This window comes from Oncorhynchus gorbuscha, linkage group LG19 (assembly GCF_021184085.1).
Source record: "Oncorhynchus gorbuscha isolate QuinsamMale2020 ecotype Even-year linkage group LG19, OgorEven_v1.0, whole genome shotgun sequence".
NCBI lineage: Eukaryota > Metazoa > Chordata > Actinopteri > Salmoniformes > Salmonidae > Oncorhynchus > Oncorhynchus gorbuscha.
Window position 1 is genome coordinate 49,642,482 of NC_060191.1, and position 19,193 is coordinate 49,661,674.

Here is a 19,193-nt window from a genome sequence, read left to right on the forward strand (position 1 = left end):
GGTGCACGATGCATCGCAGACAGAGCACGATTCTTGCTTGCAGCAAGTGTTTCATCAGCTCTTCGAGAACAGGGCTAGACTCAACACAGAAAAGTGTGTGTTCAGGGTGTCAGACGTTGGGATTCTTGGATACAAGCTTTCCAGCCAGGGCATCACCCTCATCCTGTCCCAATTGGATGCCATTCTCACCTTACCTGAGCCTCAGTCTGCAGCATAGCTGTAGTCATTCCTCAGCATGGCAATATACTACTTATAGTTTCTGCCAAACTACGCTTCGCATGGCACATGAGGGGCACCTGGGCATCGTTAAGGTGAAGCAACGGTGCAGGGACACGGTCTGGTGGCAAAATATTGAAAAAGACATTGAGTCCCTTGTGATGAGCTGCACAGCATGCCTGATGAGTGGGAAATCAGGCATACCCACTCCTGCACCCCTGACACCAATGGAATGGCCATGCCATTGTCCTCTACCACCTCACAGATGATCATCCAAACACTCAAACTATTCTGTCAGTGGTGGTTGCCCAGCACCATTACGACAGACAATGGCCCCCCGTTTGTCTCGACTTATCTATCTGTGTATCTTGAAAAGCAATCGATCAAGCACACCCAGACAGCTGTGTACTACCCTCAAGCAAATGCCTGAACAGGAACCTGAAGGAAGGAATACGGCCTCAGCCTACTTGGCTGAGGGATGACCTTTTGATGTGGCTCTGAGCCGTACCCTACTCCACATCAGGGTTACCAAACACTCCACAACTGGGGTGTCTCCTGCCTCCCTGATGATTGGCAGGGAACTGAAACTCCATTTGGACTGCCTCTGCCCAAAACAAAAGAACAAGCCTGCTGCAGCAAGGCAAGCCTATGTTGGAGCAGCACAGCAACAGATTAAATCATGTTATGACACGTCTCACAGAGTGAAACAACAAAGCCTGAAGGCCCAGGACTGGGTGAGGATCAAAACTGACAACCGCCAGAACAAGCTCTCCAAAGGAGCCATCATGTCAGGTAGTCCTGGGGCATGGTCCTAGGGCTCAGGTCCTCCGAGAGAGAGAAAGAAAGAAGGAGAGAATTAGAGAACGCACACTTAGATTCACACAGGACACTGAATAGGACAGGAGAAGTACTCCAGATATAACAAACTGACCCTAGCCCCCCGACACAAACTACTGCAGCATAAATACTGGAGGCTGAGGCAGGAGGGGTCAGGAGACACTGTGGCCCCATCCGAGGACACCCCCGGACAGGGCCAAACAGGAAGGATATAACCCCACCCACTTTGCCAAAGCACAGCCCCCACACCACTAGAGGGATATCTTCAATCACCAACTTACCATCCTGAGACAAGGCTGAGTATAGCCCACAAAGATCTCAGCCACGGCATAACCCAAGGGGGGCGCCAACCCAGACAGGATGACCACAACAGTGAATCAACCCACTCAGGTGACGCACCCCCTGCAGGGACGGCATGAGAGAGCCCCAGTAAGCCAGTGACTCAGCCCCTGTAATAGGGTTAGAGGCAGAGAATCCCAGTGCAAAGAGGGGAACCGGCCAGGCAGAGACAGCAAGGGCGGTTCGTTGCTCCAGAGCCTTTCCGTTCACCTTCCCACTCCTGGGCCAGACTACACTCAATCATATGACCCACTGAAGAGATGAGTCTTCAGTAAAGACTTAAAGGATACCGAGTTTGCGTCTCTGACATGGGTAGGCAGACCGTTCCATAAAAATGGAGCTCTATAGGAGAAAGCCCTGCCTCCAGCTGTTTGCTTAGAAATTCTAGGGACAATTAGGAGGCCTGCGTCTTGTGACCGTAGCGTACGTGTAGGTATGTACGGCAGGACCAAATCAGAGAGATAGGTAGGAGCAAGCCCATGTAATGCTTTGTAGGTTAGCAGTAAAACCTTGAAATCAGCCCTTGCTTTGACAGGAAGCCAGTGTAGAGAGGCTAGCACTGGAGTAATATGATCAAATTTTTTGGTTCTAGTCAGGATTCTAGCAGCCGTATTTAGCACTAACTGAAGTTTATTTAGTGCTTTATCCGGGTAGCCGGAAAGTAGAGCATTGCAGTAGTCTGATCTAGAAGTGACAAAAGCATGGATGAATTTTTCTGCATCATTTTTGGACAGAAAGTTTCTGATTTTTGCAATATTACGTAGATGGAAAAAAGCTGTCCTCGAAATGGTCTTGATATGTTCTTCAAAAGAGAGATCAGGGTCCAGAGTAACGCCGAGGTCCTTCACAGTTTTATTTGAGACGACTGTACAACCATTAAGATTAATTGTCAGATTCAACAGAAGATCTCTTTGTTTCTTGGGACCTAGAACAAGCATCTCTGTTTTGTCCGAGTTTAATCGTAGAAAGTTTGCAGCCATCCACTTCCTTATGTCTGAAACACATGCTTCTAGCGAGGGCAATTTTGGGGCTTCACCATGTTTCATTGAAATGTACAGCTGTGTGTCATCCGCATAGCAGTGAAAGTTAACATTATGTTTTCGAATAACATCCCCAAGAGGTAAAATGTATAGTGAAAACAATAGTGGTCCTAAAACAGAACCTTGAGGAACACGAAATTTACAGTTGATTTGTCAGAGGACAAACCATTCACAGAGACAAACTGATATCTTTCCGACAGATAAGATCTAAACCAGGCCAGAACATGTCCGTGTAGACCAATTTGGGTTTCCAATCTCTCCAAAAGAATGTGGTGATCGATGGTATCAAAAGCAGCACTAAGGTCTAGGAGCACGAGGACAGATGCAGAGCCTCGGTCCGATGCCATTAAAATGTAATTTACCACCTTCACAAGTGCCGTCTCAGTGCTATGATGGGGTCAAAAACCAGACTGAAGCATTTCGTATACATTGTTTGTCTTCAGGAAGGCAGTGAGTTGCTGCGCAACAGCCTTTTCAAAATTTTTTGAGAGGAATGGAAGATTCGATATAGGCCGATAGTTTTTTATATTTTCTGGGTCAAGGTTTGGCTTTTTCAAGAGAGGCTTTATTACTGCCACTTATAGTGAGTTTGGTACACATCCAGTGGATAGAGAGCCATTTATTATGTTCAACATAGGAGGGCCAAGCACAGGAAGCAGCTCTTTCAGTAGTTTAGTTGGAATAGGGTCCAGTATGCAGCTTGAAGGTTTAGAGGCCATGATTATTTTCATCATTGTGTCAAGAGATATAGTACTAAAACACTTGAGCGTCTCTCTTGATCCTAGGTCCTGGCAGAGTTGTGCAGACTCAGGACAACTGAGGTTTGGAGGAATACGCAGGTTTAAAGAGGAGTCCGTAATTTGCTTTCTAATAATCATAATCTTTTCCTCAAAGAAGTTCATGAATTTATCACTGCTAAAGTGAAAGTCATCCTCTCTTGGGGAATGCTGCTTTTTAGGTAGCTTTGCGACAGTATCAAAAAGGAATTTCAGATTGTTCTTATTTTCCTCAATTAAGTTAGAAAAATAGGATGATCGAGCAGCAGTAAGGGCTCTTCGGTACTGCACGGTACCGTCTTTCCAAGCTAGTCGGAAGACTTCCAGTTTGGTGTGGCGCCATTTCCGTTCCAATTTTCTGGAAGCCTGCTTCAGAGCTCGGGTATTTTCTGTGTACCAGGGAGCTAGTTTCTTATGAGATTTTTTTTTGTTTTTAGGGGTGCAACTGCATCTAGGGTATTGTGCAAGGTTAAATCGAGATCCTCAGTTAGGTGGTTAACTGATTTTTGTCCTCTGGCGTCCTTGGGTAGGCAAAGGGAGTCTGGAAGGGCATCAAGGAATCTTTGTGTTGCCTGTGAATTTATAGCACAACTTTTGATGGTCCTTGGTTGGGTTCTGAGCAGATTATTTGTTGCAATTGCAAACGTAATAAAATGGTGGTCCGATAGTCCAGGATTATGAGGAAAAACATTAAGATCGACAACATTTATTCCATGGGACAAAACTAGGTCCAGCGTATGACTGTGACAGTGAGTGGGTCCAGAGACATGTTGGACAAAACCCACTGAGTCGATGATGGCTCCGAAAGCCTTTTGGAGTGGGTCTGTGGACTTTTCCATGTGAATATTAAAGTCACCAAAGATTAGAATATTATCTGCTATGACTACAAGGTCCGATAGGAATTCAGGGAACTCAGTGAGAAACGCTGTATATGGCCCAGGAGGCCTGTAGCTATAAAAAGTGATTGAGTCGGCTGCATAGATTTCATGACTAGAAGCTCAAAAGACGAAAACGTCATTTTTTTTTGTAAATTGAAATTTGCTATCGTAAATGTTAGCAACACCTCCGCCTTTGCGGGATGCACGGGGGATATGGTCACTAGTGTAGCCAGGAGGTGAGGCCTCATTTAAAACAGTAAATTCATCAGGCTTAAGCCATGTTTCAGTCAGGCCAATCACATCAAGATTATGATCAGTGATTAGTTCATTGACTATAATTGCCTTTGAAGTAAGGTATCTAACATTAAGTAGCCCTATTTTGAGATGTGAGGTATCATGATCTCTTTCAGTAATGACAGGAATGGAGGTGGTCTTTATCCTAGTGAGATTGCTAAGGCGAACACCGCCATGTTTAGTTTTGCCCAACCTAGGTCGAGGCACAGACAATGCTGCAGAAATATTTTGGCACCCTTCCCCAGATCTGTGCCTAGACACAATCCTGTCTCTGAGATCTATGGACAATTCCTTTGACCTCATGGCTTGGTTTTTGCTCTGACATGCACTGTCAACTGTGGGACCTTATATAGACGTGTGTGCCTTTCCAAATCATGTCCAATCAATTTAATTTACCACAGGTAAATTCCAGTCAAGTTGTAGAAACATCTCAAGGATGATCAATGGAAACAGGATGCACCTCAACTCAATTTTGAGTCTAATAAATATTTATGTAAATAAGGTATTTCTGGTTTGTTTTGTAATACATTTGCAGAACAGAAAAACCTGTTTTCGCTTGGTCATTATGCAAAATTGTGAGTAGATTGATGGAAAAAAATGATTGAATCCATTCATCCAATAAGGCTGTAATGTAACAAATTGTGGAAAAAGTCAAGGGGTCTGAACACCTTCCGAATGCACTGTACATGTGTTTTTCTATCCAACTGGCCGCATTTTTGGATTACCTGCCTTTTAGGCGCCTAACTTCCACTGACCTTATCACAAAACATTGTCATATTATTAAAGAGTTGTTAAAAAGTTAATTACTTCTGTTGTAAGAGTCTGTAAGAAATTAGTACAAAAATTAAGCATCTATATTCAAGAGTGCGCATCAACTTACGCAGTAGACTCCTTATCAGAACTTGTCTCGCTGATAAGTGGTTTGTCCAATTCATTTGGGTTGTCCATTGAGGTCCAGTCCTTTGGGTGTGGTACACTGTTGTTAGGCTTGAGGTTAGATAAAGCAAAGGGGAGGGCCGTACTGAACGGGAGGAACAGGTCTGTCCTACTCCTCCCACTCACTCGCTAGACAAGAGGAATGGCATTGTTGTTGTTCTAGAATATCTATGACGTCTATTTGTTTTCATGTTTTTCATGATTAAAATAAAAAAGCATTGGTCATTCGTACAGAAGCATTTCATTTGTATATTATTTTGGGTGTGTAATGTACAGTGTCTATTTTGTACACACCAGCATTGTGTGCCAAATACAATTTACCCCTCAGGGACATTAAAGTTCATCCTATCCTAATTGAAATAGTTTAATATTGATACCGGTAAGGATACTTGAATATCTTAATCTAATTCTATCTTCATATGTAGTCTATTGGTGTGCCATAATCTTTCACTAATTCAGCTAAAGAATGATAACTGATAACTTTTGAAGTATGTAATAATGTGTTACCTCACAAGTAATCAGTGACCAGACAAGAAATACATTTGCTCATTCACTCGTTTATTGTCTAATTTTGATTCTAGAGAGATAGATTCATTGCAAAACCGTCAAGTTCATTAGCATATGATACTTTATGGTGTTCTATACTGTACCTTTCTATGTATGTGTTGCCATAGTTATTGTACTAAACCCTTACATTGCCCTAACCAACTCTGATATGACCAACTGATCTGCCCCCAGAACCATAAATTTGCCCAATTCATGTGAGCCTGTCTGCCAACGGCAGTGAATGTGGTTTTTGTCATTAGTCCCATAATTCAAACCCACAGTTAACAAATTAAGAATACATTTAAGAGTAATACATGTGCTTAAATGAAACAAATATTTTTATTAGTAAAAAAAATAATGAAATATTCAAACAACAAATGAACAATTTAGAAATGAAATGATACATGGCCATGAAGACTACAGTTGTAACTTGAAAGTAGGACAAAGGTAAAAGATAGATTAACTGTAGATGTAAACCGAAGATTATACAGGTTATCAGAAATTACAAAAAATTGCAAACTATGTATGCTAAATCACACAATATTCAGTGATAAAACAAACAAATGGTAAAACAAATGTGATAAAACAAACTATCCATCAGTGAATAACACAAGAATAGTTCTACAGAGGAAGCCTATATGCTGTCACGCATGTTGTCCAGTTTAATTCCATAAGGAGTTGCCACTTTCAGCGAGGTCGAAGGAACCCAGAACCATCTGGTTTTAAGGAGATACGGCCCACTTTTGGACGTGCGCCTCGCTGTTTACAGTCCCGGTGAAACATATAGCAAATGCCTATAGGTCAGTGGAAGCTGGTGAGGGGAGGACCAGTCATAATAATGGCTGGAACAGAGCAAATGGAATGGCATCAAACCATGTGTTTGATGTACTTTGCAAGAGGTTGCAAGATTTAATCCCCGAGCTGACAAGGTACACACCTGTCGTTCTGCCCCTAAACAAGGCAGTTAACCCACTGTCCCTAGGCCGTCATTGAAAATAAGAACTTGTTCTTTAAACGGACTTGCCTAGTTAAATAAAGGTAAAATATTTTTTATACTATTCCACTGATTCTGCTCCAGCCATTACAATGAGCCTGTCCTCCCCAATTAAGGTGCCACCAACCTCCTGTCTTTCCTCGAGATTAAGTTCTTGACAAAGTCGACAGACACCACATACTAATTTTGTTGATGTCAACTTTGTCAGAGATTCCATTATCTCTAGATAACGCTAGCTAATATCTGTCTAGTAGCTAGCTATGGCACGTGCTTGCTTGCTCTTTACATTTGTTTCAATCTGGAATATCAACAAGGCAACACTCCATCTTAACTCCTCCTCCACATTTACTGCACTCTTAGAAAAAAGGTGCCATCTAGAACCTAACAGGGTTCTTCGCCTGTCCCCGTAGGATAACCCTTTGAAGAACCATTTTTTGTTCTACATGGCACCCAAAAGGGTTCTGCCTGGAACCAAAAAGGCTTCTACCCGGACCCTAAAAGAGTATGGATTAGTTGAACAGTGAAGAAGAGAACCTCAGACAGTTTCTCTCTCTCTCTCCTCATGACCAGAATGTGTGGCATCCCGCTCAGGCATGTCTTTTACGTCGGCTTCTTTTGTTTTTGTATTTAACCATTATTTAACTAGGCAAGGCTAAGTGAGCAGCTGCCATGATTAAACAATAAGTGATTAGGTCAGTGAGCTGCTGCCATGGTGTTAAACCTCAGGTGATGGGTCAGTAAGCTGCTGCCATGGTGTTAAACCTCAGGCGATGGGTCAGTGAGCTGCTGCCATGGTGTTAAATCTCAGGCGATAGGTCAGTGAGCTGCTGCTCTTCTGGGGTTTGTTTTATATCCTCTGTAGTACTGCTATGGTAAAATGGGAGAGTGAAAAATAACATTACATTTAAAGTCTCTCTTAATCTCCATTAGCAGAAAATAATACTTCCAAATGTCTTGTAACTCAGACTAATATTTATTGTAAATGCCGTACTTCTTCACATTTTCAAACTTCCAGTCCTTATAGAACTCCCTATTTTTCATCAGGTAAAGAAGAATCCAGTCACAGAACCAGGCCCCCTGCAACAAAATGAGATCCACAATGAGATCCACAAAGTAACAAATATAATATAATCTTATATAATAAAATATACAGAATATACTACACTGCACAAAAAAATAAAGGGAACACTTGAACAACACAATGTAACTCCAAGTCAATCACACTTCTGTGAAATCAAACTGTCCACTTAGGAAGCAACACTGATTGACAATACATTTCACATGCTGTTGTGCAAATGGAATAGACAACAGGTGGAAATTATGGGTAATTAGCAAGACACCCCCAATAAAGGAGTGGTTCTGCAGGTGGGGACCACAGACCACTTCTCAGTTCCTATGCTTCCTGGCTTATGTTTTGGTCACTATTGAATGCTGGCGGTGCTTTCACTCTAGTGGTAGCATGAAACGGAGTCTACAACCCACACAAGTGGCTCAGGTAGTGCAGCTCATCCAGGATGGCACATCAATGCGAGCTGTGGCAAGAAGGTTTGCGGTGTCTGTCAGTGTAGTGTCCAGAGCATGGAGGCGCTACCAGGAGAGTACATCAGGAGACGTGGAGGAGGCCGTAGGAGGGCAACAACCCAGCAGCAGGACCGCTACCTCTGCCTTTGTGCAAGGAGGAGCACTGCCAGAGCCCTGCAAAATGACCTCCAGCAGGCCACAAATGTGCATGTGTCTGCTCAAACGGTCAGAAACAGACTCCATGAGGGTGGTAGAGGGCCCGACGTCCACAGGTGGGGGTTGTGCTTACAGCCCAACACCGTGCAGGACGTTTGGCATTTGCCAGAGAATACCAAGATTGGCAAATTCGCCACTGGCGCCCTGTGCTCTTCACAGATGAAAGCAGGTTCACACTGAGCACGTGACAGACGTGACAGAACGTTCTGCTGCCTGCAACATCCTCCAGCATGACCGGTTTGGCATTCAGACCAGTCATGGTGTGGGGTGGCATTTCTTTGGGGGACGCACAGCCCTCCATGTGCTCGCCAGAGGTAGCCTGACTGCCATTAGGTACCGAGATGAGATCCTCAGACCCCTTGTGAGACCATATGCTGGTGCGGTTGGCCCTGGGTTCCTCCTAATGCAAGACAATGCTAGACCTCATGTGGCTTGAGTGTGTCAGCAGTTCCTGCAAAAGGAAGGAATTGATGCTATGGACTGGCCCGCCCCACCCGTTCCCCAGACCTGAATCCAATTGAGCACATCTGGGACATCATGTCTCGCTCCATCCACCAACGCCACATTGCACCAGAGACTGTCCAGGAGTTGGCGGATGCTTTAGTCCAGGTCTGGGAGGAGATCCATTTACATTACATTTACATTTAAGTCATTTAGCAGACGCTCTTATCCAGAGCGACTTACAAATTGGTGCATTCACCTTATGACATCCAGTGGAACAGCCACTTTACAATAGTGCATCTAAATATTTTAAGGGGGGGGGGTGAGAAGGATTACTTTATCCTATCCTATCCTAAGTATTCCTTAAAGAGGTGGGGTTTCAGGTGTCTCCGGAAGGTGGTGATTGACTCCGCTGTCCTGGCGTCGTGAGGGAGTTTGTTCCACCATTGGGGAGCCAGAGCAGCGAACAGTTTTGACTGGGCTGAGCGGGAACTGTACTTCCTCAGTGGTACGGAGGCGAGCAGGCCAGAGGTGGATGAACGCAGTGCCCTTATTTGGGTGTAGGGCCTGATCAGAGCCTGGAGGTACTGAGGTGCCGTTCCCCTCAGGAGACCATCCGCCACCTCATCAGGAGCATGCCCAGGCGTTGCAGGGAGGTCATACAGGCACGTGGAGGCCACACACACTACTGAGCCTAATTTTTACTTGTTTTAAGGACATTACAAAGTTGGATCAGCCGGTAGTGTGGTTTTCTACTTTAATTTTGAGTGTGACTCCAAATCCAGACCTCCATGGGTTGATAAATTTGATTTCCATTGCTAATTTTTGTGTGATTTTGTTGTCAGCACATTCAATTATGTAAAGAAAAAAAGTATTTAATAAGAATATTTCATTCATTCAGATCTAGGATGTGTTATTTTAGTGTTCCCTTTATTTTTGTGAGCAGTGTATATACCTGTATTGCAGAGGAGGCTGGTGGGAGGAGCTATAGGAAGATGGGCTCATTGTAATGAATGGAATAAAAGAAACGGATACCATTCAATTTATTCCATTACAATGAGCCAGTCCTCCTAAAGCTCCTCCCACCAGCCTCCTCGGTTGTACTGATACTCAAGTCCATAAGTATAGCCAATACAAATGTTATCTTTAAAAAAGAATACTTACACCACCAATACAAGCTAGTCCTGAGCCTATATGGATAATGGTGGGTATGATACAGAACTTTCCAGCCTGTAGTAGAAAATAGAAGGAAGTAACAATAAGGGAATCAAAACATCAGGAAACAAAATAGATTTATCCTAAAAAGCCATTAAATAATACATATTTATCATACCTTCCCATGCACCACAATGTTGATGCGTATACCAAACACTTTGAAATGTGTTCGGTAGCTTTCTCCAGACCCCGTTTTAAAATAGCGAGCATGTCTGTTATGAGAGTACCAAAGATGTGGAAGATTAAAGTATGACTTCAAATTAAGTATTATGTGTCAACCTCGTGTGTGTGTTACCTGAAGTTGAATCCTGAGGACTCTCTGGACACATTAACGTCAATGTGAGTAAAGTCGTACCGTGGCTGGCATTCTGAGGGATCTCTGGCAAGGTCGCACTCCCACCCAATCAGAATTCTAATTAAACCACCCTGGGGGGGAGGGGGGGGGGGAGAAAAGAAAGTTTAAGTAAAGAAAGACAATCTCATTTCATTTAAAACTCAGCCCCACCCCCATTAAAAATGAAAAAGCAAATATATATCCTGTACTGCATACATTTACCATACTCACCTTTCTATCTATCACATGAAACAAACCAACATCACCATACCCACTCCTACAACCGTATATCGAAAAAATCTTTCCCAACTATACATACAGCCCCCCCAACACACCATATCTCCTCAAACATCTCTACACATTTGATCATTTTATAGAACTCAAACCCTAAGGCGCGCAGAGACCATCCCATTTAACCATAGTAAAGAGTCTGTTATCCCCCCCACTTTTGACCCTGTTCCTCCTTGTTAGCAAACTTTGTAGCTGAACAAACAGAAAATTCAACAAAACACATTTGGCTTTCTCCTTACTTGAATACTTGTATCCCATTATAAACATCCCAATAGTAAAAACCACCCCAACCTCTCACACAGACATTCCAACAGAGACATTAAAGGCATTAACCTGGTGCACACAAAACACATGAATCACAATTTTTTTCATTTTACAGAAAAGACACCCCTGCCTGACTCCCGGTTCAACCCGTGCCAACCAGCTGTTAGTGGCCAGGGCTCCATGTAGAACCCTCCACTGGAGGTCCCCTGACCTCTTTGGTACTGGGGGTTTGTAGAGCCCCCTCCACCTAAAACCCACCATACTCTCCACCCCACATACCCCCTGCCACTCATGTGCCTTCACTCCTGTTAGGTTCCTAACCTTAACGCAGAGGTTGTAGAGGGCTTTACCTCCCACATCCTCAAACTCCCCCAGGCTCAGAGTGTTCAAATCTAACAAGTCCTCCAGACCCCTTGCCAGTCTCCAGTCTCTGCCGTCACCTGCAGTGGCGGAAACATTGGTGGCCACTCTCCCTTTGGCCGCTCAAATATCCCCCTTACAGGCTCAGACAGTGCCTCCTGGACCTCCTCCAGGAATCTCTCCAGCAGCCAAAGAGACGTTTTTCCAGTTTGTTGTGCCAGGACTTCTGGGGTTTTCCACCCCTCCTCTCCCAGCAGTCTCAGGTCACCCAGCCTTTGTAAACCCCCTGCCATCAGTTGCCTCTGCAGGGTGGCCGACTGAACCGATCTCAAAGGGATGGCTGGGTTGTGGAAGATAGGCTCCGCCCACACCCACAGCCCAGGCTCAACACCCCCACCCACAGCCCAGGCTCAACACCCCCTTCTCGTATGGGCCTTAGCAGCTGCCAGGCCCTCAGCATTGCAGAGCATAAATCTGAGAGACCTGCTATACTCAGCCTCTCCAGCTTCATGAGGAACAGCTGCTGGTCCAACCCTAATCCACCAGCTCTCCTCAGCAGTGCGCATGCTGGCTCCCTCCAGCCAACATCAGCATGGTACAGCAGTCTCTGCACCGCCTTTAGCCTGAAAGCAGCCATCCTGCTCTCCAGTTCCACCAGGCCCTGTCCTCCTTCGTTAATGGTCATGTACAACACTGCTGCAACACTGATGGCCCGACCAGAAGAAGTCCACCAGCTTGTGTTGCAGGTCTGTGAGCAGACCGGTGAGGGGATTGAGGACAGCTAGTTTATGCTACAGGGAAGATGCCACCAGGTTGTTAATTATCAGCACCCTCCCTCTGACACTTGGGACAGGAGCCACCTCCCCCTGGCCAGTCTTGACACCACTGCCTGTGACAGCCCCTCCCAGTTCTTCATTACTCACTTCTCCGAGCCCAGGTACACCCCCAACACTTTAAGCCCTTCACAACCCCACTGCAAACCCCATGGAAGTAGAGGAGGAGCCCTACCTGTTCACCGACCACGAGCAGAACCTCCTCCACCTTAACTCCATTCTCAGGAACACACCTGAATCCATGCGGTGTCGACAGCGTCTCCTCCGCGCTAGGCTGGGAAGCCATCGCGCACACCACACCTTCCAAACCCCAGGAAAGTTACTCTGTCCTCTTCCACCCTAACTTTGAAAAAACTGTGGATACCGCTAAAACAAATATTGCATTAACCCTCCACCATAGAAAAAGACAATTGAAAGGAAAGACCAATAAAACAATCAAGAAAGTTAGTTAGGACAGAGCCCTCTACACCAAACATAAAATAAAATAAACTCCCAGCATGCACTGTGAGAGAGAGGAGTATTGATAGCAAAATGCTATATTATTTACATTATTTATGTATTTTGTGGCTTACTCTTTGATGGTATGGTATCGTACAGTGTCCATTTAACTGCTTAAGGTAATTGAAAACATCATCATCATCAATAACAACAACAAATAAACTTTTAAATTGTGAAAACTGACCTTCAAAGCCATGTCCTGAAAGCTGTGTCCAGTTTGGTTAACAATGTCTCCCAGACGGAATATGGGGCAGTAGGGTTCAAGAGCCTCATCGTAGCGACATTTCTTCAGATGGAATTTATCAGCCGTGTCCTGAACGTTGGCCCTGATAATTGGGTGAAACATTTCAAAGTTTGTATTTATCAAAATTCAGACAGCAAACACTTTCTGAAATATGTAATATTAACAGATTAAAAGACTCCAGCTCCAGTTTATACATTTAAAGACAACTCTGGCAGTTTGAAAACCATATGACTGTCAACTTTTTAGGTGGTGTTAATATAGACAACTTACTTTGAGAAACTGAATTTGGGAAATCGGATGACATTTTTTATGTAGATGGTGAAGTTTTCAGCTTCTCTTAACATATTATTGTGTTTATGTCTATCCCTGAAGGAATAAAAGGAAATGACGATTACTACTGTGGACACATGCTCATGCGTGTGTGTGTGCATGTATTTGCCTGTGTGTGTGTGTATGTGGTTGTGTGTGTTCATGCATGTTTGTTTATGAGTGTGTATGGCTATGAAAGTGAACGTGTGTGAGTGCACTTACTGTGGTTGGCATCTTCTCTCAACGGGGCACCAGCTATATATCTCACATGTACCATTGGATTTCCCATTGTCTCTCAAGCAGCGGCCTGTCCTAACTCCTACAGAAAAGTATATTTCACAGTATGTTTGTGAGCAGACAGTATATGTAATTTCTCGTTTCAATTTGTTTGAATTCAATTTGAGTTTTCAAAGATTCCTACCATGGCCAGCTACCACCAACTCTCCCTCTGCACAGTCTTCATCTCCCTTACAGTGGCCATCTGGCACATTGGGGCTCTGTGGAACAATACCCCACAACTAGTATGGTTTAACAAATACAGACCAAATACGGACCAAATACAGAATATATTGCCGTTTTAAAAGGGTGGTTAAAGGTGACAACATAAAGTAATGAGAGGGAATTTCCTTACCTCAGCACAGTTGCCCAACTTCTGGTTTGGTGTCTCTATAAAATTGGTAACAATGAAAAAAACTGCTTCCCCCTATAGGAAAAAATAAAGTGGTGTTAAACCAGCCTGATATCAACTGATGTAAGTATGGCACGCATTTGCAGAAAGATGTGCATCACGAGACGTGATACATTGCATTCAATCAGCTTTAATATTGCTGATAGATTGTCACTTCCATCAATGTAATTGTCTGCATCATTTCCAATCCCCCGTATTGTTTTGTAAATATATACAGTACCAGCCAAAAGTTTGGACACACCTGCTCATTCAAGTTTTTTGGGGGGGTTTGAGATGGTTTGGGATGAGTTGGACCGCAGAGTGAAGGAAAAGCAGCCAACAAGTGCTCAGCATATGTGGGAACTCCTTCAAGACTGTTGGGAAAGCATTCCAGGTGAAGCTGGTTGAGCAAATGCCAAGACTGTGCAAAACTGTCATCAAGACAAAAGGTTTTGTAAAACCTCAGATATATTTAGATTTGTTTAACACTTTTTTGGTTACTACATGATTCCATATGTATTATTTCATAGTTTAAACATTGGATTAGCTAACACAACGTGCCATTGGAACACAGGAGTGATGGTTTCTAATAATGGGCCTCTGTACGCCTATGTAAATATCCCATCAAATATCTGCTGTTTCCAGCTACAATAGTAATTTACAACATTAACAATGTCTACACTGTATTTCTGTTCTGATCAATTTGATGTTATTTTAATGGACAAAAAATGCACTTTATTTTCAAAAAGGTAGTGTGTGTATATATATATATATATATATATATATATATATATATATATATACACACACACACAGTGGGGCAAAAACGTATTTAGTCAGCCACCAATTGTGCAAGTTCTCCCACTTAAAAAGATGAGAGAGGCCTGTAATTTTCATCACAGGTACACTTCAACTATGACAGACAAAATGAGAAGAAAAAAATAGAGAAAATCACATTGTAGGATTTTTAATGAATTTATTTGCAAATTATGGTGGAAAATAAGTATTTGGTCAATAACAAAAGTTTATCTCAATACTTTGTTATATACCATTTGTTGGCAATGACAGAGGTCAAACGTTTTCTGTAGGTCTTCACAAGGTTTTCACACACTGTTGCTGCTATTTTGGCCCATTCCTCCATGCAGATCTCCTCTAGAGCAGAGTGATGTTTTGGGGCTGTTGCTGGGCAACACGGACTTTCAACTCCCTCCAAAGATTTTCTACGGGGTTGAGATCTGGCGACTGGCCAGGCCACTCCAGGACCTTGAAATGCTTCTTCCGAAGCCACTCCTTCGTTGCCCGGGCGGTGTGTTTGGGATCAATGTCATGCTGAAAGACCCAGCCACGTTTCATCTTCAATGCCCTTGCTGATGGAAGGAGGTTTTCACTCAAAATCTCACGATACATGGCCCCATTCATTCTTTCCTTTACACGGATCAGTCGTCCTGGTCCCTTTGCCGAAAAACAGACCCAAAGCATGATGTTTCCACCCCCATGCTTCACAGTAGGTATGGTGTTCTTTGGATGCAACTCAGCATTCTTTGTCCTCCAAACACGACGAGTTGAGTTTTTACCAAAAAGTTATATTTTGGTTTCATCTGACCATATGACATTCTCCCAATCTTCTTCTGGATCATCCGGATGCTCTCTAGCAAACTTCAGACGGGCCTGGACATGTACTGGCTTAAGCAGGGGGACACGTCTGGCACTACAGGATTTGAGTCCCTGGCGGCGTAGTGTGTTACTGATGGTAGGCTTTGTTACTTTGGTCCCAGCTTTCTGCAGGTCATTCACTAGGTACCCCCGTGTGGTTCTGGGATTTTTGCTCACCGTTCTTGTGATCATTTTGACCCCACGGGGTGAGATCTTGCGTGGAGCCCCAGATCGAGGGAGATTATCAGTGGTCTTGTATGTCTTCCATTTCCTAATAACTGCTCCCACAGTTGATTTCTTCAAACCAAGCTGCTTACCTATTGCAGATTCAGTCTTCCCAGCCTGGTACAGGTCTACAATTTTGTTTCTGGTGTCCTTTGACAGCTCTTTGGTCTTGGCCATAGTGGAGTTTGGAGTGTGACTGTTTGTTGTGGACAGGTGTCTTCTATACTGATAACAAGTTCAAACAGGTGCCATTAATACAGGTAAAGAGTGGAGGACAGAGGAGCCTCTTAAAGAAGAAGTTACAGGTCTGTGAGAGCCAGAAATCTTGCTTGTTTGTAGGTGACCAAATACTTATTTTCCACCATAATTTGCAAATAAATTAATTTAAAAATCCTACAATGTGATTTTTTTTTCTTTTTTTCTCATTTTGTCTTTTATAGTTGAAGTGTACCTATGATGAAAATTACAGGACTCTCATCTTTTTAAGTGGGAGAACTTGCACAATTGGTGGCTGACTAAATACTTTTTTCCCCCACTGTATGTAGATATTACATTAAAAAGATACTGTTTCCAGCTACAATAGTCATTTACAACATTAGCCATATCTACACTGTATTTCTGATCAATTCGATTTTATTTTAAAGGCACATTTTTTAGCTTTTCTTTCAAAAACAAGGACATTTCTAAGTGACCCCAAACTTTTGAATGGTAGTGTAAATGTTTTCCTTTATTATTTTCCCCTAACCCTGCCACCCCTCCCCTCCCCTAATTGGAGTAAACTGATGGACAATGACACTTAGGCTTCTACTTCCAGCTTATACAGTACATACTATATACATTTACCTCGACCAATATATTTTTCAAAAGCATCCCAGACTGACGCTTATCAATAAACCAGTTAAACAAGGCTGTCCTTTATCTCCTTCTTGTTCTACACAGTGGCTCCAGTTACACATTTTCTGGAAGCCTCATCACGATAGCTAAAAATCTGAAGCTTCATATCTTCATCAAGACGATCTAAATGCATATTCCCATGAAACTGACTGAGATGCTGCATGGACATTTCACTATGCATGACTGACAGTGAGAAATGTGAAGGGAGGGTTACCACAACAAATGTGTGTGTAAAGGCACAGAAACACATTCTACATATGTGAAACCAATTTTTTGCTCTGACGATGAAGCTTCTGGGGGCGAGGGACAGGGATGCAACAGGACGTTACATTCAGAACCGCAGCCTCAGCCTTTATTATATTAAAGCAATAAGGCCAGAGGAGTTGTGGTATACGGCCAATATACCACGGCTAAGGGCTGTTCTTACGCGCAACGCAAAGAGGAATGCCTGGATCCAGCCACTAGCCGTGGTATATTGGCCATATAACACAAACCACTGAGGTGCATTATTGCTATTATATTGGCCATATACCAAACCCCCTCTGTGCCTTATTGCAATCATACACTGGTTGCCAATGTAAATAGAACAGTAAAAATGATATACCCAATCAACATTCCGTTAAAAATTATATTTATTCTAGCAGTCAAGCACAGTGGATGAGATAGAAATAAGATCTAACATTAACATGAAATGTATTAAAGGGGATTGTGGTTAGTCTGACCTGGGGTGGAATGACATAGTCCACAGGTCCCCACACCATCCGTCCAAACTCTGATGTGTTGGTGACCGCCACTCCCTTCAGTTTAGTCATCACAGTACTCTGGATAGATTCCTCTTTGGTCTGGTAGGCCTTCTTGCTCAGGAATACATACCTGTGTAGACCAGGAGGACAATATACTGTAGCTATCTCAATGGGGATAATCTGCTTAAAACTTGGAACAAGTGGAGGTTACTGTCTGATAGGGGTTTAAAATATTGGTTGGAATATAGTTTTACATGTTACGTTTCTGTGAACTACAAATAGATGGACTAGATTGTATTTTATTAATAACATTTCATATGCCTTTAGACTGTTATAAGGGCCTATATCTTGAAAATGTGTAAAGGTATTTATTGAGACCCTTACCCAACAAGGTATCCAATGATGGATAATTGTATAACTCTGTACAAACTGCCGACTCTCTTGCTTCCTACAATTATGAATTTTCCTGTCTTGTAGTCAAGATAGGAAAGCACATTCAAAAGAACTTTGCTTTTCCAGCTATTGGAAGCCATCCCACGGCGATGATACTATAAATCTGAAGACAACAGTCGGTTGGTTATATAGCCACTGCAACTGTTGAACCCACAGAAGCCATCACAGTCCAGTACTTGACCAGGGCAAATAAACTACTTTGGCAAACGTTATGTTGATTTCAGCGTGATTTCAGTGTGCTAGTGTAACACTCATTATATTCTATATATACACATTTAAACTCGCATAAAAAATATTATTAAATGAGATCATAGTTTAGTTTCTTACCCTGGTCTACGAGATTATTGAAATCTTGAATCAAGTTCAAATCTTGTCTCTACCCATCAGCTTTTATTCGAACAACAATGTAATGATGACATTGTTTCCCTAGGTCATATTTCAATTCAGCCAATGAGTTTCAAGGGGCATGGATTTGAAATCTTCTGAAGAGACAGTTTGTGCATATATTAACAACAAAAAGCATTCAGTTGACAACCAGTTGTCCAATAGGGGGAGGGATTAAGAGCACACTGTAGAGCAGAGTGATTTACAAGAAATGTGTGGCAGGTTTAGAATAAATCACGTGATATAGATGTGCATCTGCAGGTCACAGGTGTAAGTTGATGCAACATTTCCCCACATCCTATGATGTTCTGTACAAAACAACAGTACACAATAGAATGTGAACGATTTCTGCTTTTGCATGAGACCCACGTTTTGAAAGGCAGGGATGCTTTTGTTACTGGTTTTACTGGCGATGACATGGAGGAGAAACATGAGTCAATAACTGATCAGTAGGCCTATGTGTGGTTTTCAATCTGAGGCAAAGATGTTAAAGCTGTCAACAGTTTGCAAAATGTAAAATGTTTGAAGTATGTAACTTCACCACAAGGTCACAGGTCTAAGGTATTATTTCCATTATGAATATAGTGAAGGAAAGCCTTGCTCTATGTTCTCACTCATCAATCTCAAAATAAAATAATAAACTTTAACAGCAGCTGAGACTTTATTTAACCTTTTTACAAAGCATGTTGAGATTTATAACAGAAAAATCATGTTTTGCTTTCAAGATAATATTTTTCATTTAATCTTTGTATTTAGTTCTTTAGAGCAAACATTTTAAAACAAAACCGTTGA

General features: G+C 42.8%; 1 protein-coding gene across 4 annotated transcripts; it reads right to left on the reverse strand.

Moving 5' to 3' along the window:
- Positions 1–6,177: 6,177 nt before the first annotated feature.
- Positions 6,178–18,915, reverse strand: LOC124005039 (P2X purinoceptor 5-like). 4 transcript variants are annotated; one of them, XM_046313895.1, is made up of 13 exons: positions 18,345–18,915; positions 17,949–18,120; positions 17,544–17,694; positions 14,014–14,085; positions 13,804–13,879; positions 13,605–13,701; positions 13,344–13,439; positions 13,014–13,155; positions 10,545–10,675; positions 10,368–10,461; positions 10,199–10,264; positions 7,848–7,933; positions 6,178–7,723 (listed from the first exon to the last, which is right to left on the reverse strand). In XM_046313895.1, exons 2-13 carry the CDS (start codon positions 18,095–18,097, stop codon positions 7,654–7,656), a joined length of 1,230 nt encoding a protein of 409 aa, XP_046169851.1. In that variant the 5' UTR covers positions 18,098–18,120; positions 18,345–18,915; the 3' UTR covers positions 6,178–7,653. The 4 variants fall into 4 exon arrangements, with proteins under 4 accessions (XP_046169851.1, XP_046169850.1, XP_046169849.1 ...); XM_046313894.1 differs by having other exon boundaries at positions 6,178–7,720; positions 13,804–13,900; XM_046313893.1 differs by having other exon boundaries at positions 13,804–13,900.
- Between the last annotated feature and the right edge of the window lie 278 nt (positions 18,916–19,193).